Source organism: Podarcis vaucheri, assembly GCF_965113315.1.
Source record: "Podarcis vaucheri genome assembly, chromosome: 7".
In the NCBI taxonomy this organism is placed as follows: Eukaryota; Metazoa; Chordata; class Lepidosauria; order Squamata; family Lacertidae; genus Podarcis; species Podarcis vaucheri.
In genome coordinates, this window is record NC_138765.1 from 41,705,458 (window position 1) to 41,727,511 (window position 22,054).

General features: G+C 44.3%; 1 protein-coding gene across 5 annotated transcripts in view; it reads right to left on the minus strand.

Annotated features, from left to right (window-relative positions):
• LRRC36 (leucine rich repeat containing 36) overlaps positions 1-22,054 on the minus strand; it is a 26,944-nt gene continuing 4,890 nt past the window's right edge. Inside the window, exons 1-12 of one of the 5 annotated variants that reach the window (XM_082232603.1) lie at positions 18,450-18,591; positions 15,261-15,354; positions 14,999-15,084; positions 11,699-11,823; positions 10,927-10,978; positions 9,605-10,081; positions 7,001-7,230; positions 5,205-5,367; positions 3,358-3,536; positions 2,138-2,252; positions 1,101-1,215; positions 1-294 (exon numbers count right to left, since the gene is read on the minus strand). In XM_082232603.1, coding sequence (XP_082088729.1) covers positions 93-294; positions 1,101-1,215; positions 2,138-2,252; positions 3,358-3,536; positions 5,205-5,367; positions 7,001-7,230; positions 9,605-10,081; positions 10,927-10,978; positions 11,699-11,823; positions 14,999-15,074 — 1,734 coding nt within the window. In that variant the 5' untranslated portion in view covers positions 15,075-15,084; positions 15,261-15,354; positions 18,450-18,591 and the 3' untranslated portion in view covers positions 1-92. Of the gene's footprint in view, positions 295-1,100; positions 1,216-2,137; positions 2,253-3,357; positions 3,537-5,204; positions 5,368-7,000; positions 7,231-9,604; positions 10,082-10,926; positions 10,979-11,698; positions 11,824-14,998; positions 15,085-15,260; positions 15,355-17,903; positions 18,091-18,449; positions 18,592-22,054 lie in introns of those variants that run through there. The other 4 variants (XM_082232606.1, XM_082232602.1, XM_082232604.1 and 1 more) reach the window with 4 other exon arrangements.

Consider the following 22,054-nt stretch of genomic DNA (forward strand, 5'->3'; position numbering starts at 1 on the left):
TGTAATAAAGAGATTGATTGATTGGTTATGTGAAAATGAAGCATAATTTGTATGACAGTCACCATGGGAAGAAAGTGATTCTGTGCTTTCTGTCAGAGAGGACAGCCGCTTAACATTTCTGGATTCCAAGCAATGGGAGAGGTGAGGGAAGCACGATGGGACGTCCTCGCAGGGCAAGAGGCATGACAAGGAGCATCAGGGATCTTCTCCGAAAGACGGCCTGTTTTGCCTACGGAAGGGTCTTGTTCTTTATTCAGCTGCTGCAGAAGGAAGTTGTTTGTGGAAACAAGAGACCTGGCAAGAAGGAAACAATGAACAGGAACCACCCTTGACTGAGCCCAGCATCTCTGAATGAGTTAGCTTTCTTGGACTTTCAAACCAACAAGAAAAGCTACTTCAAACAGGAGTTTCATTAGTTGCCAACCTGTAAGTCTCCAACTTGATATTTTCAATCATTGGACATGTGGCATAGGGACTAATCCTGACCCTAACCAGAGGGTTTAATTGTCCCATAACCCATGTCCCCCTATAAACCAGGTCACATTGCTCATGGCATTAGTTAATGGACAGGAGGGCATGGTTCAATCCTGTCTTGGGTTTGCAAACAGGTACTTGCAGCCAAACCAGGATTTTGCCTCTTGCGTTTTCCCTGCACAGCAGCCAAGGCAAGAAGAAATAAAAGGTGCTTTTTGTGAGCATCAGCAGAGCACAGGAGAAGTCCTGCCTGCTGCACTTGCTTACAAAAAGCAGCTTTCTTTCTCCCCTCCAAAAGGTGTCTATCATAGCAAAGGACAGGATCTGCTATCAATGCTCTTTTCTTCTTCCCCTCTACATCAAATTTGCAATCCCCATGCAAGAGCTTTTGACAGGTGGGAGGGACAACCTGCTTGTCAATTATGTGTCATGATAAAGATGGACTGTGACTCTTTCAACTAGTCACTTTTTCAGATTAGCCCACCTCACAGCGATGTTGTGATGACAAAAGTGTGGGGGGGGGGCACCATGAATGCCATGTGAGCTGCTTTTAGGAAGGAGGGATAAAAAATTGAATGATAGACCTACGTTCCCTCCCCTAAATGAAACTGCCAAACTTAATTTACCTTTGGCTCTCCTTCAGCAAACTGATGGTGTCCTGTTGCTTTTTAAGCTGCTTTAATTCAAAAGTTAAGATGTCCACCTGGGCATTCAGCTGCTCATTTCTACTTAACAACTCATCTAGGAGAAAAATATCAGCAGATGAGCAAACCTAGAGTTGTGCTTGATCAAAGGCATGGGAAAAGGTACAGAGCAAAGTGACCCATGGAACCCCACCTATTATTCTAACTATGATCATTTGAAGTCTTTCAAATGGCTTTTTGGGGTATCCATTTTATTCTGAATCTAGGTGCAGCAGAAGAACAGAGATAGTATGAAAACTGAACTGGAACATGCACCCCTTCGGAGACTTTGCTTTACCACCTGTATTGTAGACTTCAAATGTACTTTTGTATTGTTGAGATGCTGCTACTGCTGCTTAGTTTGTTGCAAACTGCCTTAAATTGTTATCAACACTTTTAACCTTTTTTAAAAAACACCACTATTTTATTTATAGCCTGCCTTTCCTCCAATAAACTCATGTCCTCACTCCTCCTGCCCCCTATTTTATCTTTGTGATTGGCCCAAGGAGGTGCAGTAAACAATGGCTATCAGCAGGGTTCAAAATCTGGTTCAGCTCCTTTGTCACCCTGTCCATCCTTCTATGTCATCTAGCATCTCTCTGGCTTCACCCCAAGCCCCTCCCCCGTGGCTGGATGTTGTGGTATAAATCTGCCTTCCCCAGCTGAGAGGAAGTTCTCCCAGGCAAGCTCTGTAGCAATGGGCACTGGTAGTGGAAATGGCACAATGAAACATCCTATGGGGGACATTGTTTCTTTTACTGGGGCTGGGGCTTGTGCCTGTGATCTTCAACGCCAGCCCGAGTCTTGACTCGAGCAGGAGAGGTAGTCAATCTCTCATTCATCTGGAACATGTAGAAACAGCAGTTAGGCTGACTGATTATGTGAAAGCCTCCCTCAACACAAGTGTAGAAAAGATATGAAAGTCCTAGCATTGACAAGTCCAGTCAGACATCCGTCTAGTATTTAACCAGTGAACTTACCATAAGAGAGAGAATATATTCCGTGGGAGCTGGAACTGGAGGTGGCGGCGGCAGCAGCAGCAGCACCTTCCACACCTCGTTCTTTGAAAGGTGGGCTCTGACTCTCTTCCACCTTCTGTTGGGGAGGGAAGGAAAGAGTTGGTAGGGTAGTTCAACAAGGGGGAAAGGCGACTCTGTTGGTCTGACATAAATATGTGGCCACACATGTGAGATCAAGAAGGTTTCTTCTTTAGGCTGGGTTAGAGATTTCTGAAGACAACACCAACAATCAGAAGAAGAAAAGAAGAGTTTGGATTTGATATCCCGCCTTTCACTCCCTTTAAGGAGTCTCAAAGCGGCTAACATTCTCCTTTCCCTTCCTCCCCCACAACAAACACTCTGTGAGGTGAGTGGGGCTGAGAGACTTCACGGAAGTGTGACTGGCCCAAGGTCACCCAGCAGCTGCATGCGGAGGAGCAGAGACGCGAACCCGGTTACCCAGATTACGTGACTACCGCTCTTAACCACTACACCACACTGGCTCAATCAGCCCAGGACCTTCTAAATAAAGCAATGTTTGTTTTTTGGCATTCAGATGCAATGCATGTAATGAAACCGCAACATAAAACCTCCATGACTATGAAGAGAGTATAGAGGTTTTGAGAATACTGGGTTGCAAAGAAGGTGCTGTAAGGGCCTGTGTTTCCTGGGAGAGAAATCCAGAGGCTGTAGGGTACTGTTTATGAGAGTGTGTGGCCGTGGGAGGCTACCCAGATGGAAGCTGTGCTGTGTGGGTTTTGCATCACATTCTATTGTTTAAAGAAAAATACAAAGCACTCAAACTCAGTGTCAGATGGCAGGAGGCCCCAGTGTGTTGGGGGTCTGTGGACATTTCTTGTTCTGTCATTTGGAGGTGGCATAGCAGCTGACGGGGCTGGCATGGAGGGTGGCAAGTGCTGGCGCAGACAGGCTGGGTCAGGGAGGGGTCCTTCTGAGTCCATGGGGGCTCTCAGCCACTGCCTGACCACTGGCACATGGTGATCCACATAAGTCACAGGCTCTGGGATGGATGGCTCCATAATTCAGAGCAGCAGCACGGACTTGCGCACATGGCTTATCAGATACCTGGACAGTAAGTTATCTTAATTATAAAACATTAAAGATTCTCTCATAAAACAGAACTAGGTTTGCTTCCACTTTACTGAGGAAGGAAGAGGGAAGCAATGGTGAACAGCACGTACCCTCATAGCCTTGTCGATGGCACTGCTGCAGTGCTGCTGAGAATACTTTGGTTGTTCCCTGGGAAGCTGGCAACTGAACCCCGAGGAGCTAGGGCCTAGCACGGCTTTGCGGGCTGAGCAAACGTCCTGCTGTGAACGGGCAGCCACCATCAAGTATGCAAGCAAATCGCGTGCTGGAGCTGCGGGACAATAAAAGCACAAACCAGATTAAAACATGGTAAGAGGGACCTGCAGCCAAATGTTGCAGTGTGGATATTGCTCCTGATCAGGGTTCCAGCCAACCAGCCCTGCCCTGTCTCAGGATAACCCAGTCAGCCCCACCCCACCCCACCCCACCCCACCTCTCCTGACCCTGTCCTTCACATTCTTTGGCTACTGCGCATCCTCAGTCCCCAGTGACCTGTTTTGGATATTGCTGCTGTCGTTCCATTTGTGTTTTTTCCCCTTCTAAAGATTTTCTGTACTATTGCAAATTTCAGGATCCCCCAAAATATGTTGGTATATCCTGGTTGCTCTGTAGCTTTCAGCTTTCAAAGTTAGCTTTAATTTAGTTTTAATTTTGTATTAATTGGTTTTAACTCGCCTTATCAATACTGTATTTTACAGAGTGGTGACCAGAGGACATAAGTCTGGATTTTATCTGCTTGGAGGTCTGGTTTTTCTTTTTAAAAATACATTTTTATGAAAAGATTTTTAATGAGTAACAAAACTACATTCAGTGTCTCTGTTTTCAAGTTGCAGAGTCCTTCATGGAGGGCAATTACATTATATTTTTAATGAATTCAGACTTGCCTGTAAAGGGAGTATTGCATAACACAGCATTTTTCAAATAAGAGTGGCTGGTCATCTCATAACCCTGAAGAGCTGCATTTTTCTGTGGAGTAAAGTATCTGGGTGGTATGCTCTCTACCTATTGCTGCTGTAATCTACATAGTGTTTACTTTAGGTAAGAAAGACATTGGGTGCTGTAACATCTTGCATGAATTTGCTTCGGGCAAAAAGAAAAATCAACAGAGCTGGTCTTGCCTAGAGATTAGTAACTAGGCTAGGAGTTGCTGAGTCATTAAAGATGAAAGAATCTGCCCTACAGTTAAATTTGAAATATTACTTTATTTACTCAACTCTAATGCTCACCTTTCTTTGGCCAAATTAAGGTGAACATTTTGCAAAAATTAAGGTGCACATTAGATTCAATGGCGCATTTACATTTGCCAACAAATACTTCTTTTGGTTTCAAGGTTCTCAAAACTGAGGTGCCCATTAGATTTGATGGCGCATTAGACTCGAGTAAATACAGTAAGAAAAATAAGCAGATCCATCTGATAGGAGGTATGATGGTCACAAGAATGCAAAAAAAAGAGAAGATTAGAACAAGTTAAGCAGGCCAAACAAAGCCAAAATTTGCGTTTGATCCTACATGGTCCAATTTTGGCTACTATGCTGTTGGCACTCACCAGTCAAGTTCAGGGTTAGAGGTAGTAAAGACAAGAGGTGCTGAGCCTTTAGCTAGCCTGGGAGTTATCCTGTTTACCTAAAAGTGTTTACCCCAATGCCCAGGTGTATGTGACCTGGTTATCATTACTGTGTTGTGAGGGAAAGTCATTCTGCACATCCTCAGAGGTATTCTTCCTGTTTCAAAGGCCCCATGATCACAGCCTTGCATAGAATACAAGAATTGCATAGAATTCTTTGTGACCCCTGATGCAAATAGTCTGGTGATGTGCACAGCAAACAAGGACACTGAATATTGCCTAGTGACATGCTTGGCAAGTGGTCTGCTTCCCTTCTCTGAAAAGAAGGGGGTGGTGGGAGTTTTAGGCACATAGCCTGAGCCTAGAACAGCATACCAAGGAAATCCTTATTGATAAAAAGGGAGCCAGAGCCATTCCAATAACGATCCACTAAATCCAGGAGTTGCTGCAGGACAGTGACAAGAAGACATGGTTTCTCAGTGCTGCTGACAATACTTGCTGTCTGGAGAGGGATATTGCTATGCTCTCTGGAGTGAAGCTACAAAACACAGAAGTAACATTTGTCACATCTGGACATATGGAGGCTTTCTGACAAACATCTAAAATTTATTTATGCACATTTAAAGAGGTGGATTAAAGTTCGAGGGTAGGAGAGAATTTCTGACAACTTGTTTCTCAAATAAATCATGCCATTTCTTGGTTTTTTCAGTTGTTTTTGTAGCTTAGAATTTTTATATTATTATTACTAAGTAATTAACACAACGTAGACAACAAAGAGGCTGATACTGGTCTGCTCCCGGCCTAGCCCTCAGCCTTGCTAACTAGCTGTATGCCATGCCTCATTGCCATTTTTTATCAAACTGGGTTTGCCCCGCCCCCAGTCTTTATAACTGAAGTTTAGCTAATCTAGGCTCTCTCCTCAGTATATGAATCTGGTGTCTATCCTTTGCCACTGAGCTATGTCCTTGTTTGAAATCACAAGAGCAGGGCAAAGGTTCAATTCAGGATCAGCATCACTTTGACAGCCCATGATCCTGAGGATGAGGGAAAGGTACAACTGGAACCACTGTTTGACATCCCTTTTGAAAGGCCTTATACCGTAATGAGGTATGTAACAGTGGGGAACGGGATCCGGGACTGGATGCCTAAGTCTCCCACTCCCAGGCCAACTCTGACAGGTTGGCGGAACTGCTCACTTGTCAATCACCTGATGTCATAATGTTGTCAGGTGACTGGTACCAGTCTAAGATCAAAGGAGGTTGCTGTAATGGCAGACCAGTGGTTGAAGTGATTACCTTTGATGATGCACTGTTCATGCCAACCAACTGACTAGCACTGGGAGCAAGCTTCTTGTTTAACATTCATTAACCACACACTTTTGAAAGAGTTGTTTTTCTAAAGTGGGTTTGTTGCACTAGGCTAGGGTAACAGAGTATTCTGACTCATTTTAGCTCCTCAAACCTAAAGTTCCAGTAAGAGTTTGAATATCTCTCACAAAATACTGAGAGTCTGGAAACACCCTGAGATACAATGGCAAGTTTATACAGTGGTGCCTCGCAAGACGAAATTAATCCGTTCCGCGAGCCTCTTCGTCTAGCGGTTTTTTCGTCTTGCGAAGCAACCCTATTAGCGGCTTAGTGGATTAACACTATTAGCGGTTTAGCGGCTATTAAAGGCTTAGCGGCTATTAAAGGCTTAGCGGATTAGCGGCTAAAAGGCTGTTAGCGGCTATTAAAGGCTTAGTGGATTAGCGGCTAAAAGGCTATTAGTGGCTTAGCGGCTTAGAAAAAGGGGGAGGAGCGGGAAAAAAATCGGAACACTTGCAAGACGTTTTCGTCTTGCAAAGCAAGCCCATAGGGAAAATCGTCTTGCGAAGCAGCTCAAAAACGGAAAACCCTTTCGTCTAGCGGGTTTTCCGTCTTGCAAGGCATTCGTCTTGCGGGGCACCACTGTACTGTGCTGAAGAAATCAACTGCAGCAGAATGGGGCTGGGAGGAACAGATGAAAGGGCAAATGAATGTCACTCAGAACAATCTGAGGCATGCCCATAAATGTCTCACAGCCATGCTAAAGAACAGATACCACACATGCTTCATTAGGCAGCATACCACCCCATGATCCTTCCCCTGCTCTATCTGCTCCACAAAGAGGATCCAGAACAAAGCACTCACCTCCATTACTGGCTCTTTAAAACAGTGCTTGGGGGTTACTGGAGTGTGCTGGCTGCTGGTATGCTTAAACTCCATTCTTGAAGGACTGAGAGATCGGCAGGCTGGCGGGTCTCGCCCTTTCCTGGATGTGGATGTGGATGTTAAGGCTGTAGCCGATTGTGAATTCCCAAGAGACACCTCACTTAACAAAGAACGATGCTTCGAGAGGAAATCTCCAAAGCTTGTAGAAGCTGAATTGAATAATGAAAGAAAGGAACTGTTTGGTTAGCAGATGGGAAAGAAAGGCTTACACTTGTCACAAGGCATCTTTAATTCCCAGCCATCTTGAAGGTGGGCTATTAGTCCAGTTCTATCCTCCACCAGCCCAAAAAGGGCCTGAATTATTTTCATAGTGGCTAAGCATCCAAGCACTGTAACAGAGCAAAGAAGATACCCTGTCTTCCCCACTCTTGATCTAAATGCATGATCTCTCCAGAGTTGATGTCTGAAAAAATAAATCCTGCAAGTCTGCAGGTCACTGTACACAGTACTGCTTCACTGATGCCCTTGGTGTCATATTTCCTCAGATAGTTTACACTTTTTTTAAGGTGTCAAAACAAATAGATAAATACTAATCCAGCATTTGTTTAAAAGGTGATTAGCTTACCCAAAGCACTGGGGACAAGGTAGCAAGTTAGGCTGTTGAGCCAAGCTCACTGGCATGCATGCCCATAATTTTATTTCTCACCCACTGTGAGCTCCTCTTTTCCATTTCCCCCCAAGATTGAAAGTAAGCGGCCATCAATTCTACACTTGTGGCCAACTCTCGAAAACAAATGAAACCAAAGTAAAATTTAGGCCAACCAAATTCCAAAAATTCTGGTAGCCATGCCCAAATCCTCCATGCTTTCTATGGTTCACAATCAGACCTGTGCAGGGGAGGGGGCAACCAATTATGCTTGCCCCGGGCCTCGGAGGGCTAAGCCGGCTGGGGCCCCCTGCTAGGACTTAACACTGTCATGCTAATAATTTTATTCTAACAAGACTCCCACTCCAGGTCTCAGACAAGCTGTGCACAGGCCTGTTCATCATGCAACTTTGGTGTAACAAAGTAGTCCTTCCAAATGCTCCTACAGGTAGAAAGAGTACACCATCACCCATGTGTGAAAATTCTTTGGAAGAGTGGGTTCAATCCAAGCATGTGTGGTGACAAGAGCTGTAAAATCATTTCCCAATGGAGAAGCTCAGGATACTTTTACCAATGGAGCATGGTAACGGGCTAAACCAGGGGTCTGCAACCTTTAAGACAAAAAGAGCCACTTGGACCCGTTTCCGAAGGAAAAAAAAAAACTGGGAGCCGCAAAACTCGTCATTATAAAAATAACTTTTTTGTCACTTTTTATTATTTCTTTGTTTGACCCCTCAGAATTAATCCTCCTCATAGAAATAAACGTTAAATTAACAAGTTACCTTTCGTGTGTGTGTGTGTGTGTTCTTCACTCCCCTTCAAAACAGTGACCAGCGTACATGCCCCCTTTCAATGCAGTGACCAGCGTACATGCCCCTTACAATATGGCGGGCGGGAAGGTGACGTCGGGACGGTGCGTGACTAACACACGCACCGCCCCCATGCGACGTCACAGCCAGTACAGCGCCCGCCACAGTGGGGAGTGTTGGGGCGCACAATGCGCCTCCTCCCCTCGTTAGTATCAGCCCCGGAGCCGCGACAAAGGTGTAAAAGAGCCACATGCGGCTCCGGAGCCGTGGGTTGCAGACCCCTGGGCTAAACATAGCAGAAACAGTTGTGAGGATCAACTTTGTTCTCTCTATTCATTTGTGCCCTGTTTTTCCGCCCTTTTGTGGGTATTTCTCCTAACTCCCAGGTTTGAGTATCAGTCTCATAACTACATTCAGTTACGTACTCGATAGATAAAGGAACAAGAATCTTTGCTGTAATTATTAGTTTTCAAGAAAATGCACTTTATAAAGTTTGAGAATGGAATCAAATTGCTCCCCCATTCCTAGTCTCACTTTAGGCCTGCCTCTTTTAAGCTAAGTGGAAGAGATAGAGTAATGATCTTCTCTTCTATGGCTATTGACTACTGACAATACAGTGGTACCTTGGGTCACATATGCTTCAGGTTACAGACTCCGCTAACCCAGAAATAGTACCCGGGGTTAAGAACTTTGCTTCAGGATGAGAACAGAAATCGTGCTCCAGTGGCGCAGCGGCAGCAGGAGGCCCCATTAGCTAAAGTGGTGCTTCAGGTTAAGAACAGTTTCAGGTTAAGAACGGACCTCTGGAATGAATTAAGTACTTAACCCGAGGTACCACTGTACACTGAATTCTGAAATTTAGGAGAAGGCCCATTGCTCAGTGTTTTTGCCTTCATGCCTCTTTCTTTGAAGCTGAAATTTGTGAACAGAAGCTGGCTGCTCATTATACTGTTGACCACCTGTATTTTGCAAAAGGAGAAGGCTAAGAAATATTATTAATAGTGGCAGAAAGTTGACATTTTGCGTCACCAGGAGAGAACCAAACAAAGATTTCCTCTCATTCAGAAAGGTTAGGAAAGACTGAAGAAGTTACATCTTGAAAACTAAGACAATAAAGCCGGCCTTTACCTGAGCTGAGCTTTAAGGGACTTGCATGGTCTGCATCCGCTTCTGAGTGCTGTCCCAGGAAATCTCCACATGAGGACCGGGCAGGAGCCAGGACTTCGTTAGCAAACTGTGAGGTGTAATTACAAACATCATCGGCTGCCGTCTTCTCATTCCTCTCATCATGAAGCCTCTTCACCAGCTCCCTGCGATTAGCAGAGGATGAGAGGTACAGGTGCTCATAACTCTCTGGCCCGAGGTTTGTCTTCCCTGCATCATCACTCAGACTCAGCCTCCTAGTTGGAGAAGCAGCCCGGCCAAGGTCAAGAATGTCCACTTTCCTATTTCCCGTTTCTCTTTTTCCTGGACAGAGGAAGTCTAGAGATGAGCCTTCAGAAAAGGACACGTGAAACTTCCCCTTACCAGACACAGCTCTGCTTTTCATCTGGGAGGGCAGGGAAGTCTGTGCCTGCAGGGCAGTGGGAGACCGGAGTTTCTGTTCTGCAAGCAACAAGCAGAGGGAGGACATTACAATTCACTTTTTCATTCATTAAATATATTTTTATTCAACAAGAAGCATAGATGGCTCAAAAAAACCACCTCTAAGTGGTTTACATAAATTCATATCAGGAGTTGTTTCCATTTATCACAAGATAATCATGGTTAATAAACTTTGCTGGGAAGAAAGAGGTGTGAATTTAGTCACACTTGAGATAAGGTTCCATTTATAAATTAAATTATGTGGGTTGACAGATGTTTATTTCATGCTCTGAGGCAAAGGCTGAGCGAGCCAAAAAACTGGAGCTCTAGTGGTTGAGAAGCATATTAGCAATATACCTGCCATTTATATTGATGGTTGCAAAAAGAAAACCCATCAATCACTCAAAACTTATCCTGTAAATTATATTTTTGTACCAAACTGAAAAACATCTCAAGAAGTTGAAATAAAACCTTGTAAGAAACACCCAAATCTTCAAATAGTCACGTTTTCATCTAGATTTAGGCCTAGTATTCAGAAAGAGCAGGTAGGTGGTAGGCCCATATTTGGACTGTTCCACTTCAGACTGCAAGTGGACACTTACATGATGGAATATGGGTCCCCATGGGGGGGGGTGGAACCTCAGAGGTAGAAGCCTTCTTCACCTTGACATGCAAGGTGTGTTTTTTAACGTACTGATGAAATCTTCAGGCTCAAGCAGCAGAATCTGGATAGATTTTACTACTTTCTGTCTGCTTTTATGTGAGAACTGGCCTTAGAGAAACATCAGAATCAGGAGAGTCATCTGACCCCTAAAGGCTGAGAATGCACACAGATTTTTATGAGGTTGGAAAAGGAAAACACTCACCTCTGTCCAAAGAGTTGTGACTCAGAAACTGTCTTGCATTTGCATTGTCTAGCTGGAAGAAATTACAAAGTCAATATTCTGTCCAATAGCAAGAGTTACTCATTTGTTTCAGAAAAATCAGTCTTTCACCTTAACTTTTGGCATTGCTTTACCATATAAGAGTTTTAAGTATTTTGCATTTCAGTTGCTTTCTCCAGGCCTGGGGGTGGAAGCACATTTGGTTTTCATTTTGGCCCTCCCCCCCCCCCAAATGTTTCTGAGAGGCCATAAATGGATCTAGGGGCAGAATTACCGGTAGGCATTTCAACAGGCAAGTGGTAGCAAACACTCATAAAACTAACCATCATGCCACTGTCCCCAGAAGCACCATGTGATATGAGGCGTAGGACAATGAACTGTCATATAGGCCTACTGTTTCTCTCCTTCTAGTCTGTGAACTAGCCTGGAGTTTACTGACTTCACTTAGTTGTATAACCCAAAATGTGAACACATGTTCTAGTCACTTAATGAACCGATACAAATGGGATGGACAAAAAGGGTAGGTTTGGCATTATCATGCTTTATATATAAGAAAGGACATAAACAGGGGGGTTGCCACAATTTTGAAAAGGAAAGGCCTCCCTCTCAATGCATAGGACACCTAAAAACTTTCTACAGCTGACACTGATGCAACTGTACAGTTAGAGGACACAGAAGTTTAACATAGCAAAGTGCTGCCCAAAACAGCAGCAGAAGCCACCTGCCTCTGTTTGACTTCATCAAGCCCACTTACCAGGATCTGGTCCTTGTTTCCTTTAGTTAATTTGCTGGTTGGCAACACAGAAACAGGCGATGTCTTTAGAAATGAGTCTCTCTCATCATGGCATGACATATGGCGAGGAGATGAATACTTTGTACCTGGTTTCGTTTCATAAGGAGAAATAATGATGAGCACCTACTGTTCGTTTGCAGAAGAATCAGAATGAAACACACCCACGTGTTCCAGACTGCTGAGGCCCATCCTTTTGTTTTGCTCTTACAGGAAACTCCTCAGGGGGCATTTATCCATTTCCTTGCCTTGGCAGCCCAGTAGGGCACTAAACCCATTTACAGCTCCCAGATATACCACTGAGCTCAGATGTACCATAAAATACCCCCAAAATAAATAACTGCAACACCTTTCTGAGTTAGAGAGAAAAAAATCAAGTATAATCTGGGGAGAGAGATAAATCTAAGTGGGGAATAGTGTCACAACTCTGCTGGGTTCAAAAATCTGCCAACCCAATTCCCCAAAACCAAGGGTTCTATCAAAGATCAGAACACCACCCCACAAATATAAGGTTTTGTTATTTAAAAAAACCCCACACAGTATTACAGTCAAAGGAATAAACAAAGAAAACATTGGTTCAAATTAGGGATGGATGGAACAGTCTTAATTATACCAGTTCGTTTCCATGTTACATGTGTTGACCAGGAAATTAGTTTCATCCCATTTCTGTGAGGATTTTCTAGAATCTACATGAATGCAGGACTTCTTTAAAATGCTCACAAAATAGTCTGGGGGCTGTCTTCTCTCCCCACCTTTTTTTACAGGTTCTAGCTATCTGAAGTGCCTAATGCACACTGCTCCTCTGCCACACACATTTATAATCCTACCATAGTTCCTCCAACTACCGCACAATTGCACTCATTTCACATGCTAGCAAGGTTATGCTTAAAATTCTACAAGGCAGGCTCAAGCAGTATGTGGACCGAGAACTCCCAGAAGTGCAAGCTGGATTTAGAAGAGGCAGAGGAACCAGAGACCAAATTGCAAACATGCGCTGGATTATGGAGAAAGCTAGAGAGTTCCAGAAAGACATCTACTTCTGCTTCATTGACTATGCAAAAGCCTTTGACTGTGTTGACCACAGCAAACTATGGCAAGTTCTTAAAGAAATGGGAGTGCCTGATCACCTCATCTGTCTCCTGCGAAATCTCTATGTGGGACAAGAAGCTACAGTTAGAACTGGATATGGAACAACTGATTGGTTCCAAATTGGGAAAGGAGTACGGCAAGGCTGTATATTGTCTCCCTGCTTATTTAACTTATATGCGGAATTCATCATGCGAAAGGCTGGGCTGGATGAATCCCAAGCCGGAATTAAGATTGCCGGAAGAAATATCAACAACCTCAGATATGCAGATGACACAACCTTGATGGCAGAAAGTGAAGAGGAATTAAAGAACCTTTTAATGAGGGTGAAAGAGGAGAGCGCAAAATATGGTTTGAAGCTCAACATCAAAAAAACGAAGATCATGGCCACTGGTCCCATCACCTCCTGGCAAATAGATGGGGAAGAAATGGAGGCAGTGAGAGATTTTACTTTCTTGGGCTCCATGATCAGTGCAGATGGTGACAGCAGTCACGAAATTAAAAGACGCCTGCTCCTTGGGAGAAAGGCGATGGCAAGCCTAGACAACATCTTAAAAAGCAGAGACATCACCTTGCCAACAAAGGTCCGTATAGTAAAAGCCATGGTTTTCCCAGTAGTGATGTATGGAAGTGAGAGCTGGACCATAAAGAAGGCTGATCGCCGAAGAATTGATGCTTTTGAATTATGGTGCTGGAGGAGACTCTTGAGAGTCCCATGGACTGCAAGAAGATCAAACCTCTCCATTCTGAAGGAAATCAGCCCTGAGTGCTCACTGGAAGGACAGATCGTGAAGCTGAGGCTCCAATACTTTGGCCACCTCATGAGAAGAGAGGACTCCCTGGAAAAGACCCTGATGTTGGGAAAGATGGAGGGCACAAGGAGAAGGGGACGACAGAGAATGAGATGGTTGGATGGTGTTCTTGAAGCTACTAGCATGAGTTTGATCAAACTGCGGGAGGCAGTGGAGGACAGAAGTGCCTGGCGTGCTCTGGTCCATGGGGTCACGAAGAGTCGGACACGACTAAACGACTAAACAACAGTTCCTCCTAGGAGTGACAACATCACCCAGGGAGATTGTAGGGCAAACACATGGGGGCCTTTGTACCGTGTGTGTGTGTGTGTGTGTGTGTGTGTATCTTACTAGCTGTTAAAATAGTTGAAGGCGGGCCATATCCTATATGATATGAGAAGATTTATAATACCAGGGAGTAAGTTTGGGTGAGAAATCTAAATCCCTTCTCCCTGACCTTTAAACAGAATATAAATTGTGCAACACTGTAAGAAAAGCTTTCTGATAACCCCATCTGAAGACCCTAAATGCATTTGAAAGGATTTGTTTGAGAAGATGACATCAAGGGATTACCCACTTGAGGGTATCTTTGCTTCAAGGCATTGTAGCAATATACAGTTTTGCCCCTCAGGGAAAAGGGATGGTTAGGATCTGTGGTGAAACAAACACCAGCAAATTGCAGCCACACACATTTCCTCCTTAAGAAAGGAGGGAAGGCAAGTCAAGAGTCTGAGTGAAACAAAGGTCAGATATCGACTTACAGACTAGCTATAGAAAGGGGAGATCAAGCATGATCCACGCTTTAAAGCTCTGTGTCCAAGCACCATTTTTTTACTCCAGAGTTTTCCCTATGAAAACCTACTTTTGGCAATCCGTGAAAACCTGAATGGCCATTTGTTGCATGTCAGCTTTAAAGCATGTGTTTTCACAAGGAAAGCTGGGGGGCTAAAAGAAGAATGTCCAGACACTGAGCTTTAGAGCACAGAACTGTGCCTAGAAAGAGCGGGGCAAAAGGAAAGTGTGGACACACTCACAATTGCAAGAATGCCTTGTAAAGCTCAAAGCAGCCAATATCCAAGCATGTCTCATGGAGAGTCAGTCACTCATCAGAGCCCAACTGGATCAGGCCAGTGGCCCATCCAGTCCAGCATTCTGTTTTCCACAGCAGCCTCCATGAAGAAGCAGGACATAGAGGCAAAAGCTCTCTTCTGTTGTGTCTTCTGGCAGAGGGGCATGCTGGGTCGGCAGAGTCAACGGTCAGGGACAATGGCAGCTTCCAGACCAGATACAAGGGCAGCACCACATAATGTACATGAGCATAATCAAATATTCAGGCTAAGCATACTGAGGTTTTCCAATCCCAGTGTGATTGTCTCATAAAACCTACCAGTACGTGTCCTGTTGCTCTCTGTATTCATACTGGATGTTGCAAAGCTTTCTTGGTCTAGCACTTCACTCCTCATTGTATTTTCCCTTGAGGTAAATTTAAAAACAGCGATGTTAGGATTAAGTAACCTTCAATATCTTTCAATATCAAGCACCTTTCAATATCAAGCACCTCCATTCCCATTCAATATCAAGCACCTTTCAATATCAAGCACCTCCATTCCCATCCAAAAGTGTTACTTTTCATCAGACCACTTCCATACCTTGACTCGTCTTTTTCCAATGGATCCTCTTTGCTCCTGAGGTTAAAATGCAGGTGGGCAGCTTTTCTCTCACGCTTCCTAATAGTTCTTTCATCTATGAAGAAGACATGCAGGATCAATGACTGGCTTCAAAGAACGGTAGCAATCATGTGAAATCATAATGGTGCCATGTGATTGACAGATGGGCTGCTCTACCAACCTGTTAGAATTAGCCTGCAGAGGTGGGGACAGATAAAGATCTGGCCCACAGGACCATAACAATTCTCCACTAGAATTTATGGAGACAGGCAGCCATTTTTCTGCCTGTAGGCTTGGTGTCATTTGTTTAGAATACTAATATCCCACTTTACAGCATCACATCAGCTTACAAAGGACAACAGAAGTACAGAAGTACCACAAAATTCATCTGATAATGTGATTATTCAGGTGATATATCCTGCCCTCCTTTTTAGTATTTACTTTGGTATCTGATTACTAGGCAGCAGAGCCCACCAAGGACTTATGAGGCAGTAAAGAAATGGGACCAAGCAGTTCAAATTCACTCAGCACATGATGTAAGCAAGTATAAGGTTTATCCTGTAAACTATGGAATGCTTATCCTCACTGTCCAGTAATTTCCTAAGAGTTTTAGAGAGCAGAGTGACTAGCCCAAGGCCATTCAATGAACCATGCCCAAGTTGGGTCTCTCATGTCTCCCTATGCTTTACACCTGATATGTCCAAAGTCTGTTTTGGGGCCTAATCCGGCCCAACAGTCAATTTAATCTGGCCCCTGCGCCAGTATATGTCCTGGGTTAAAATCCTAAGAAAAGCTCAGCAACTTCAATCCTCCAAGCCTAAAAAAAGCTCACGCATGTTCACTTCATCAAATGTGGCCCTCTTTAAAAAAGTTTGGGCACCCCTGCTTTACACCCTACTGGCTCATAACACCACAAAGTCATATTTCACCCAATCCTTGGAGTTGTAATCTTGCAAGTAAATACAGAAATCTCTACCAGGCCCATCATAAACACACCAATTCCAAGGAAGAAGGAAGAAGCATGGAATGAAGACTGTTTCTGTATATATGACACACACACCTCCAAAATGCAGAAAGATTGCTGGAACGTGCTATTTTTTTATCTTAATGTAACTATAAAACTATGTATGTTCTGTGTTCTGTGTCACTTCTGATGAACTGAGTGTTTTTTTCCCATCTAACAGCTAACTTCCAAATGTGAAATGTGTAAGTTGAACAGACATAGAGGTCTTTCTTACCGTATCTGCAATGTTAAGCAATAGTTAGCATAAACTAAGGTTTGTAATCCAACAACAAACCATGGCTTATGAATGTGGTTGGTTTGTGGTTAACAAGCCATGGTTAAGCTGCCGGGCAGGGTTTGGGTGATCAAATAAACCACAGTTTAGTAAACCATGGATAAACACTACACAAGAACTAGGCCACAGTTTTAGGTACCATATTGCCTGACATTTGTTTAGAAAGCCACATGTGTGGTCAATCTCTGCTCACTTCTATGCCTCTTTTCATAAGCAGCATTCTAGTATTGTTCATGAAATACATTGACAACACTAACACAACTCAGGGCATCTGGCCACAGAGATGCCCTAGGGCCCCTTGCACCTTGAGCAAGGAGCTGTATTACATCCTCCTCAGGAATAAAAAATACTTTACTGCAATAGCCACATTAGAAATTACTATATTTTACACAACCCAAGTACTCGAAATCCTGGTAAGCCTTGTAGACTGGAGCACAGGCCAGATCCTTTGCTAACTGAACTATTTTGGGGTGCAGTTTATTTTTAAAAGCAAATGTTCCATAAGTGTCGGTCCAAAATACTGACAAAGTAATGTGTCCCTCCCCAACATGAGTCCAAATCTATATATTCAGCATGTTGTTGAACATGTTGTTTAATACAGTAGGGCTTGTATCTCTGATGCCAAAAAATTTTGACAAAAAGCACATTTCTCTGCAGGCCTACTCAGAAATAAGCCCCATTCAGTTCAATAGGATTTACTCTCATATTGCTGCCTAAATTTGCAACTCTACTCAGGCATATATATTTCACAGAGTTGGTCTGACACCTTCCTAGCAAAAGGAAGTGGCTGCTGTTAGGGCTCATCATTGCAGCAGCCTGTCCTGATCTGTGACTGCTGAGCTTTGCCAACTCACTAGGTTTGACTGAAAGGCAGTTACTGCAGGGTGGGGGTAGACATATTTTGAAAGCCCTCTCTCCCTTCTCCTCTCTTGCCCTGTGCTGCAGGATCCAAAAGCAGGCTAGTACCACTTCATCTCCCAGTCAATCTCCAATGGTGATTTTTCCCACACACCCAAACGGCTTCCACACACACCCCGCCCCCGGTGGAGGCCGGTTTCACCAACTCCTAGGTACAGCTCTGTCCAGCCCTATTCTATGCTTGAGAATACTGCAAAGAAGGATGCAGGACAATTTCAAGGTAGATGGATGCAAACTAGAAATAAGGCATGGTATTCACTGAATCAAAACTCAAACATTTACTGGAATTTTGCTACGGTTCAAGGTACAGAATATGGCTTATGCTCCCAATTTGCTTTCTAAGTTCATTATATAGAAGCAACAATTGGTTATATGTCACCATTTCCCCGTTCTCTCTCTCCAAACTTACTCCACCACACCTTCCAGTCTTTGTATCAAGATTGGTTGTTCTTCAAGAAGATACACCATGCATGACAGGTAGCATCTGGAGGAAAACAAATGGTCTATAGCAGGAGTTCAGTCTAATCTTAAACTCTAGGGACCTGCAGTTTTCATTCAAAAACATCAGACTACTGACTAATCTAGCTATCCAAAGTGAGCACAAGTAAAATGGAAGATTCAGTGAGGCAAAGATTTGTGACAGCATAATATACTTCTCCATAGCAACAGAAGGCAAAGCCCTTAGTACACAGTACAGCCACAAACACACGCCCTTTCATGGGCACACTCCCTAGAAACAGTGCACAGGGTCAGGAAGAAAAGGGGGAAGGCTCAGTTCTAGGACTGCTAAATAATATTAAGCAGAGGTTCTCAAACTATGGTGTCAGACCATGGAGGGGTGGGTGTCTAGGCAATGTTTTAGAGGCAGATAGGATCCACAAGCAGTGGTGCGGGGTGTGTGTGTGAGAGAGAGTTCCCAATCTACTTTAAATTTATGGGGGCAATGCACTCTCACCTGCCTCATCTGTTGGTCAGGAAAGAGAATTTGGTATTGGTATCCTGACCATCGACGTAGCTCCCCATGAGACTGGGTGACAGAGCTACTTGTAGTTACTGGCTGAAGCCATGACTGCAATGTTTGAGTAAACAATTGGAACAGTGACAAGCTTTGCCCTTATGCCAGCATCATAGAAATGACCTCTACTGTCCCTCCTTGCTTCATCTCTCACCTAGCATCTCCAGAGCTTGTAATCTGTACACAGTGAACAGTCTATAATCAGATTCCTTCCTGGTTACAGGGTTGAGACGCAGGTCCAGCTCTCTAAGGAGAGGCAACGCTTGAAGGCGGGCAACTTCCAGCAAGGATGAAACATGATTATAGTACAAATTCAGATGTTGTAACAATTGTAAATACTCAAGACCCTGCATGGAGAAAAAGACAAGGTTGCAATTTGAAAATAAAATGTTTCTTTAAGCACTGAACTTGATCTCACCAACTGAGCGAGTAATACATTGGAAGTGGGGGAGAGCGTGCATTTTCTCCATAACATGTATAGTTTTATAAACCTCCATCAGGTCTATCACAGTTATCTTTTTTGACACTAAATGGCTCCAAATGCTTAATGCTTTCCTCTTGAGAATATACTTTATCTGCCTGAACAAAAATGGTTGATCTTTTCCAACTCTTTGCTGTCCTTTATCAAGGACACACAGCATTCCAGTGTGGTGCTAGAGATGGGCAATATATTAGGCCAGGCCAGTGTGAGGAAACAACGAGAAAGGTGAGCCCTGCGAGACCAGCATTCAACCTTCACTTAGAAACCTCCAAGGAAGGAGAGTTCAGAACCTTCAGAGGGCGAGCCATCTTCCAAGTATTATAAAAAAGTAAACAGCTGTAGTGGTTCTAGGGGTTCCTCGTGCGTAAGCCGGTGCAAACACCTGGCTGGGTTGCCTGAGTGAACCTTTTCTGTCCGGACAGCCACTCTCCCGTGGCTGTCTCAATCGCTGGCAGAATCCGTCAGTGGGTGTTTCTTAAACTTCTTCCAGCAAAGAAGCTCTTTGACGCCTAGTCTCCTCCTACTCTCTCTGCGCGAAAGCCTTCTGCGCAAGGAGGGCGTAGGCAGCGGAGGACCCCTATTCTCCCTGCTGGTCCCCGGCAAGGAGTCATGGGACCGCCTCGCCGCTTCCCCCATCTGCCCCCCTTCTCCACTGGTGCTACGCTGATTCTCTTCCCCAGAAGATGGGATGCCTCTCCCAATCCCGGGACGCTCTCTGGAATCCCTCTGGATCTTGCTCTCTCCCTCCAGCACTGATGGCAGTTCCCTGACAACAACATTTGTTTGACCCCAATTATTTGACACAGAGGGGGAAACCTACAAATACAGTCCAAAATGCACATAGGGAGTTCTGTATATATGGGAGAATTAAAAAAAAAAGATCTTGTCATCTCAAGGAGCCCTGGCTGCCTAGATAAAACACTACAGCCCCCACAAACCCTTACCTGGAAGTAAGGCCCACTGAACTCAGTGCAGCCTTCTTCTGAGTAAATACCGTACTTAGCTATTTACTAGATGCAAGTCAGCAGCACCAGATGACCCTGCTCGGCTAGGCACTGAGTGGATTTCACCCCACACCTTGCAGAGCCGGGCCTATGCTGCCAACAGGCCCTGTGCCTCTTGGCAACATCTGAAAGCCCTGATCCACTAGGTGCTTGAGTTGATGGCACCCTGCACCTTGCAGAGTCAGGCCCAGACTGCCACTGGGCCTAGCAGTGGTGACAGCAACAAGCAGCTCCAGATCTCCCAGCCCTACCCATTGCCACCCTAACCCAGCACTGACCTGGGGGTTCTGGATCGCGGGCTCTACCAGTCAAAACAGGAGCCTCAGCGATCGCCCTCTCCCGTGGGAAACAAACCAGGACTGCTCCAAGAAAATGCATATGGCAAAAAAGAGTGCTAAGCCCTGGTGAGATGCCCTCTTACCCTCTTGCGATTGTTCAAGTAGATATATATATTCCTTCACTTCTCACTTCCCTCTGTGGCCACCCCATTTACGCAATTTTCACCCGTGGGCCCCTTGAAATATCGTAGAGGGGCCCAGGGGGCCATATGGCCCCGATTGGGAAACACTGGTTTGGAGAGCTCTTTTGGTCTCACAATCTGCTTGCATTTTCGTCATTCTAAATGACTATGAGCTCATACACACTGTCACTTAATGTGGAAAGTAAGCCTCCTGTACCTCCAGATTATTTGTGAATAAATTAAATAGCCCTGTGGTACTCTCCACAGGAACAAACCCTCCAGAGTATTCTTAGACCCCTCTTGTGCCAGAGGGCAGGCAGGGTTCAGCACCACTCTTTGTCCCTTGCTCCTGGACCTAACAGCCTCCAGTGCAGGTCTGAGGACAGAGTCTATCCCTCCATCACATTAGTGCCTCACACACTTCCTTGGAGATGCCTCTGTCTTTTGCCTTCTCTCTTGACTTGCCCACCCACCTCCACCTCTGGCTTTTTCTGTGGCTCAGAAAACTCTTATTGCAAACCCACTACAACTGCTGTACACCCAACTTTGAGTCCAAATTTATTTTATTATTTATTAAATTTATATACTGCCCTTCATCCAAAAATCTGAAGGCAGTTCACAATACATGGACAGCCAAACTATAGCCTTAACTCCAGCCTCATCACAGGCACCAGCTCCAGCCTTCAGGAGCCACATTGCATGCTTTTATTTATTTATGAACATTTGCATATTATTTTTGCCTTTAAAAATTTCAAATGTTGCACTATTATGCAAAAGATAAACGTTTTCCTACCATCTGCTTCCTGGTATTAAACCAGTTATTGATCCATAAGAGAACACACAATTCTGCAACTGGTAAATTGGCTTAAGATAAAGACTCTTGTTAGAAGTGTTTCGGAAGTACCGGTATATAGGAACACATACTGAGCCTTGGTCTGTCTAGGTCAGTGCTGTCTACACTGGCTGGCAGAAAATCTTCAGGGTTTCAGGCAAGGAACATTCCCAGCCCTACCTGGAGATGCCATGAATTGAACCTGAGACCTTCTGCATGCAAAACAGCTGCTCTGCCACGAAGGTGGCCCTTCCTTCAAAATATATAATATCTGCATAATAGCCTTTATATTTCCACATATGGTCAACATTCTCAAATAACTGTAAAAGGTTGGTACAATCGTGAATTGTGCTGGAAAACACAAGGAAGCCAGCATAGAGCTGCATCTCTGTTCTTAGCATTGTACTAGAGATTTGCTTCTAAACCACCTCCCAATGGTTCATGCCCAGGTGAGGGAATAAAACCTTAAAGAAAGAAATCCAAGACAGATATGCAAGTTGAGCTTCCTGGTAGGAACCCAGTTTATTCAAAGAAACTATTGCCATACTGACAGTTACTCCAAACCAGAAGTTAGGAGAACTGCTCCAAAGCACATTTTAACAAAGTTTTTTTTGTTTCTTTGCTTAAATTATATTTTTATTAAAGATTTTATTGTGCAACGCAAAAGAACATATGGTGTCTCCACTTTCAATTCATAGAGTCTTTTTCACAGTTCATTTACATTCAGTATGAGACACTGTTAACATAGACATTATGTGGCTGGGGGGG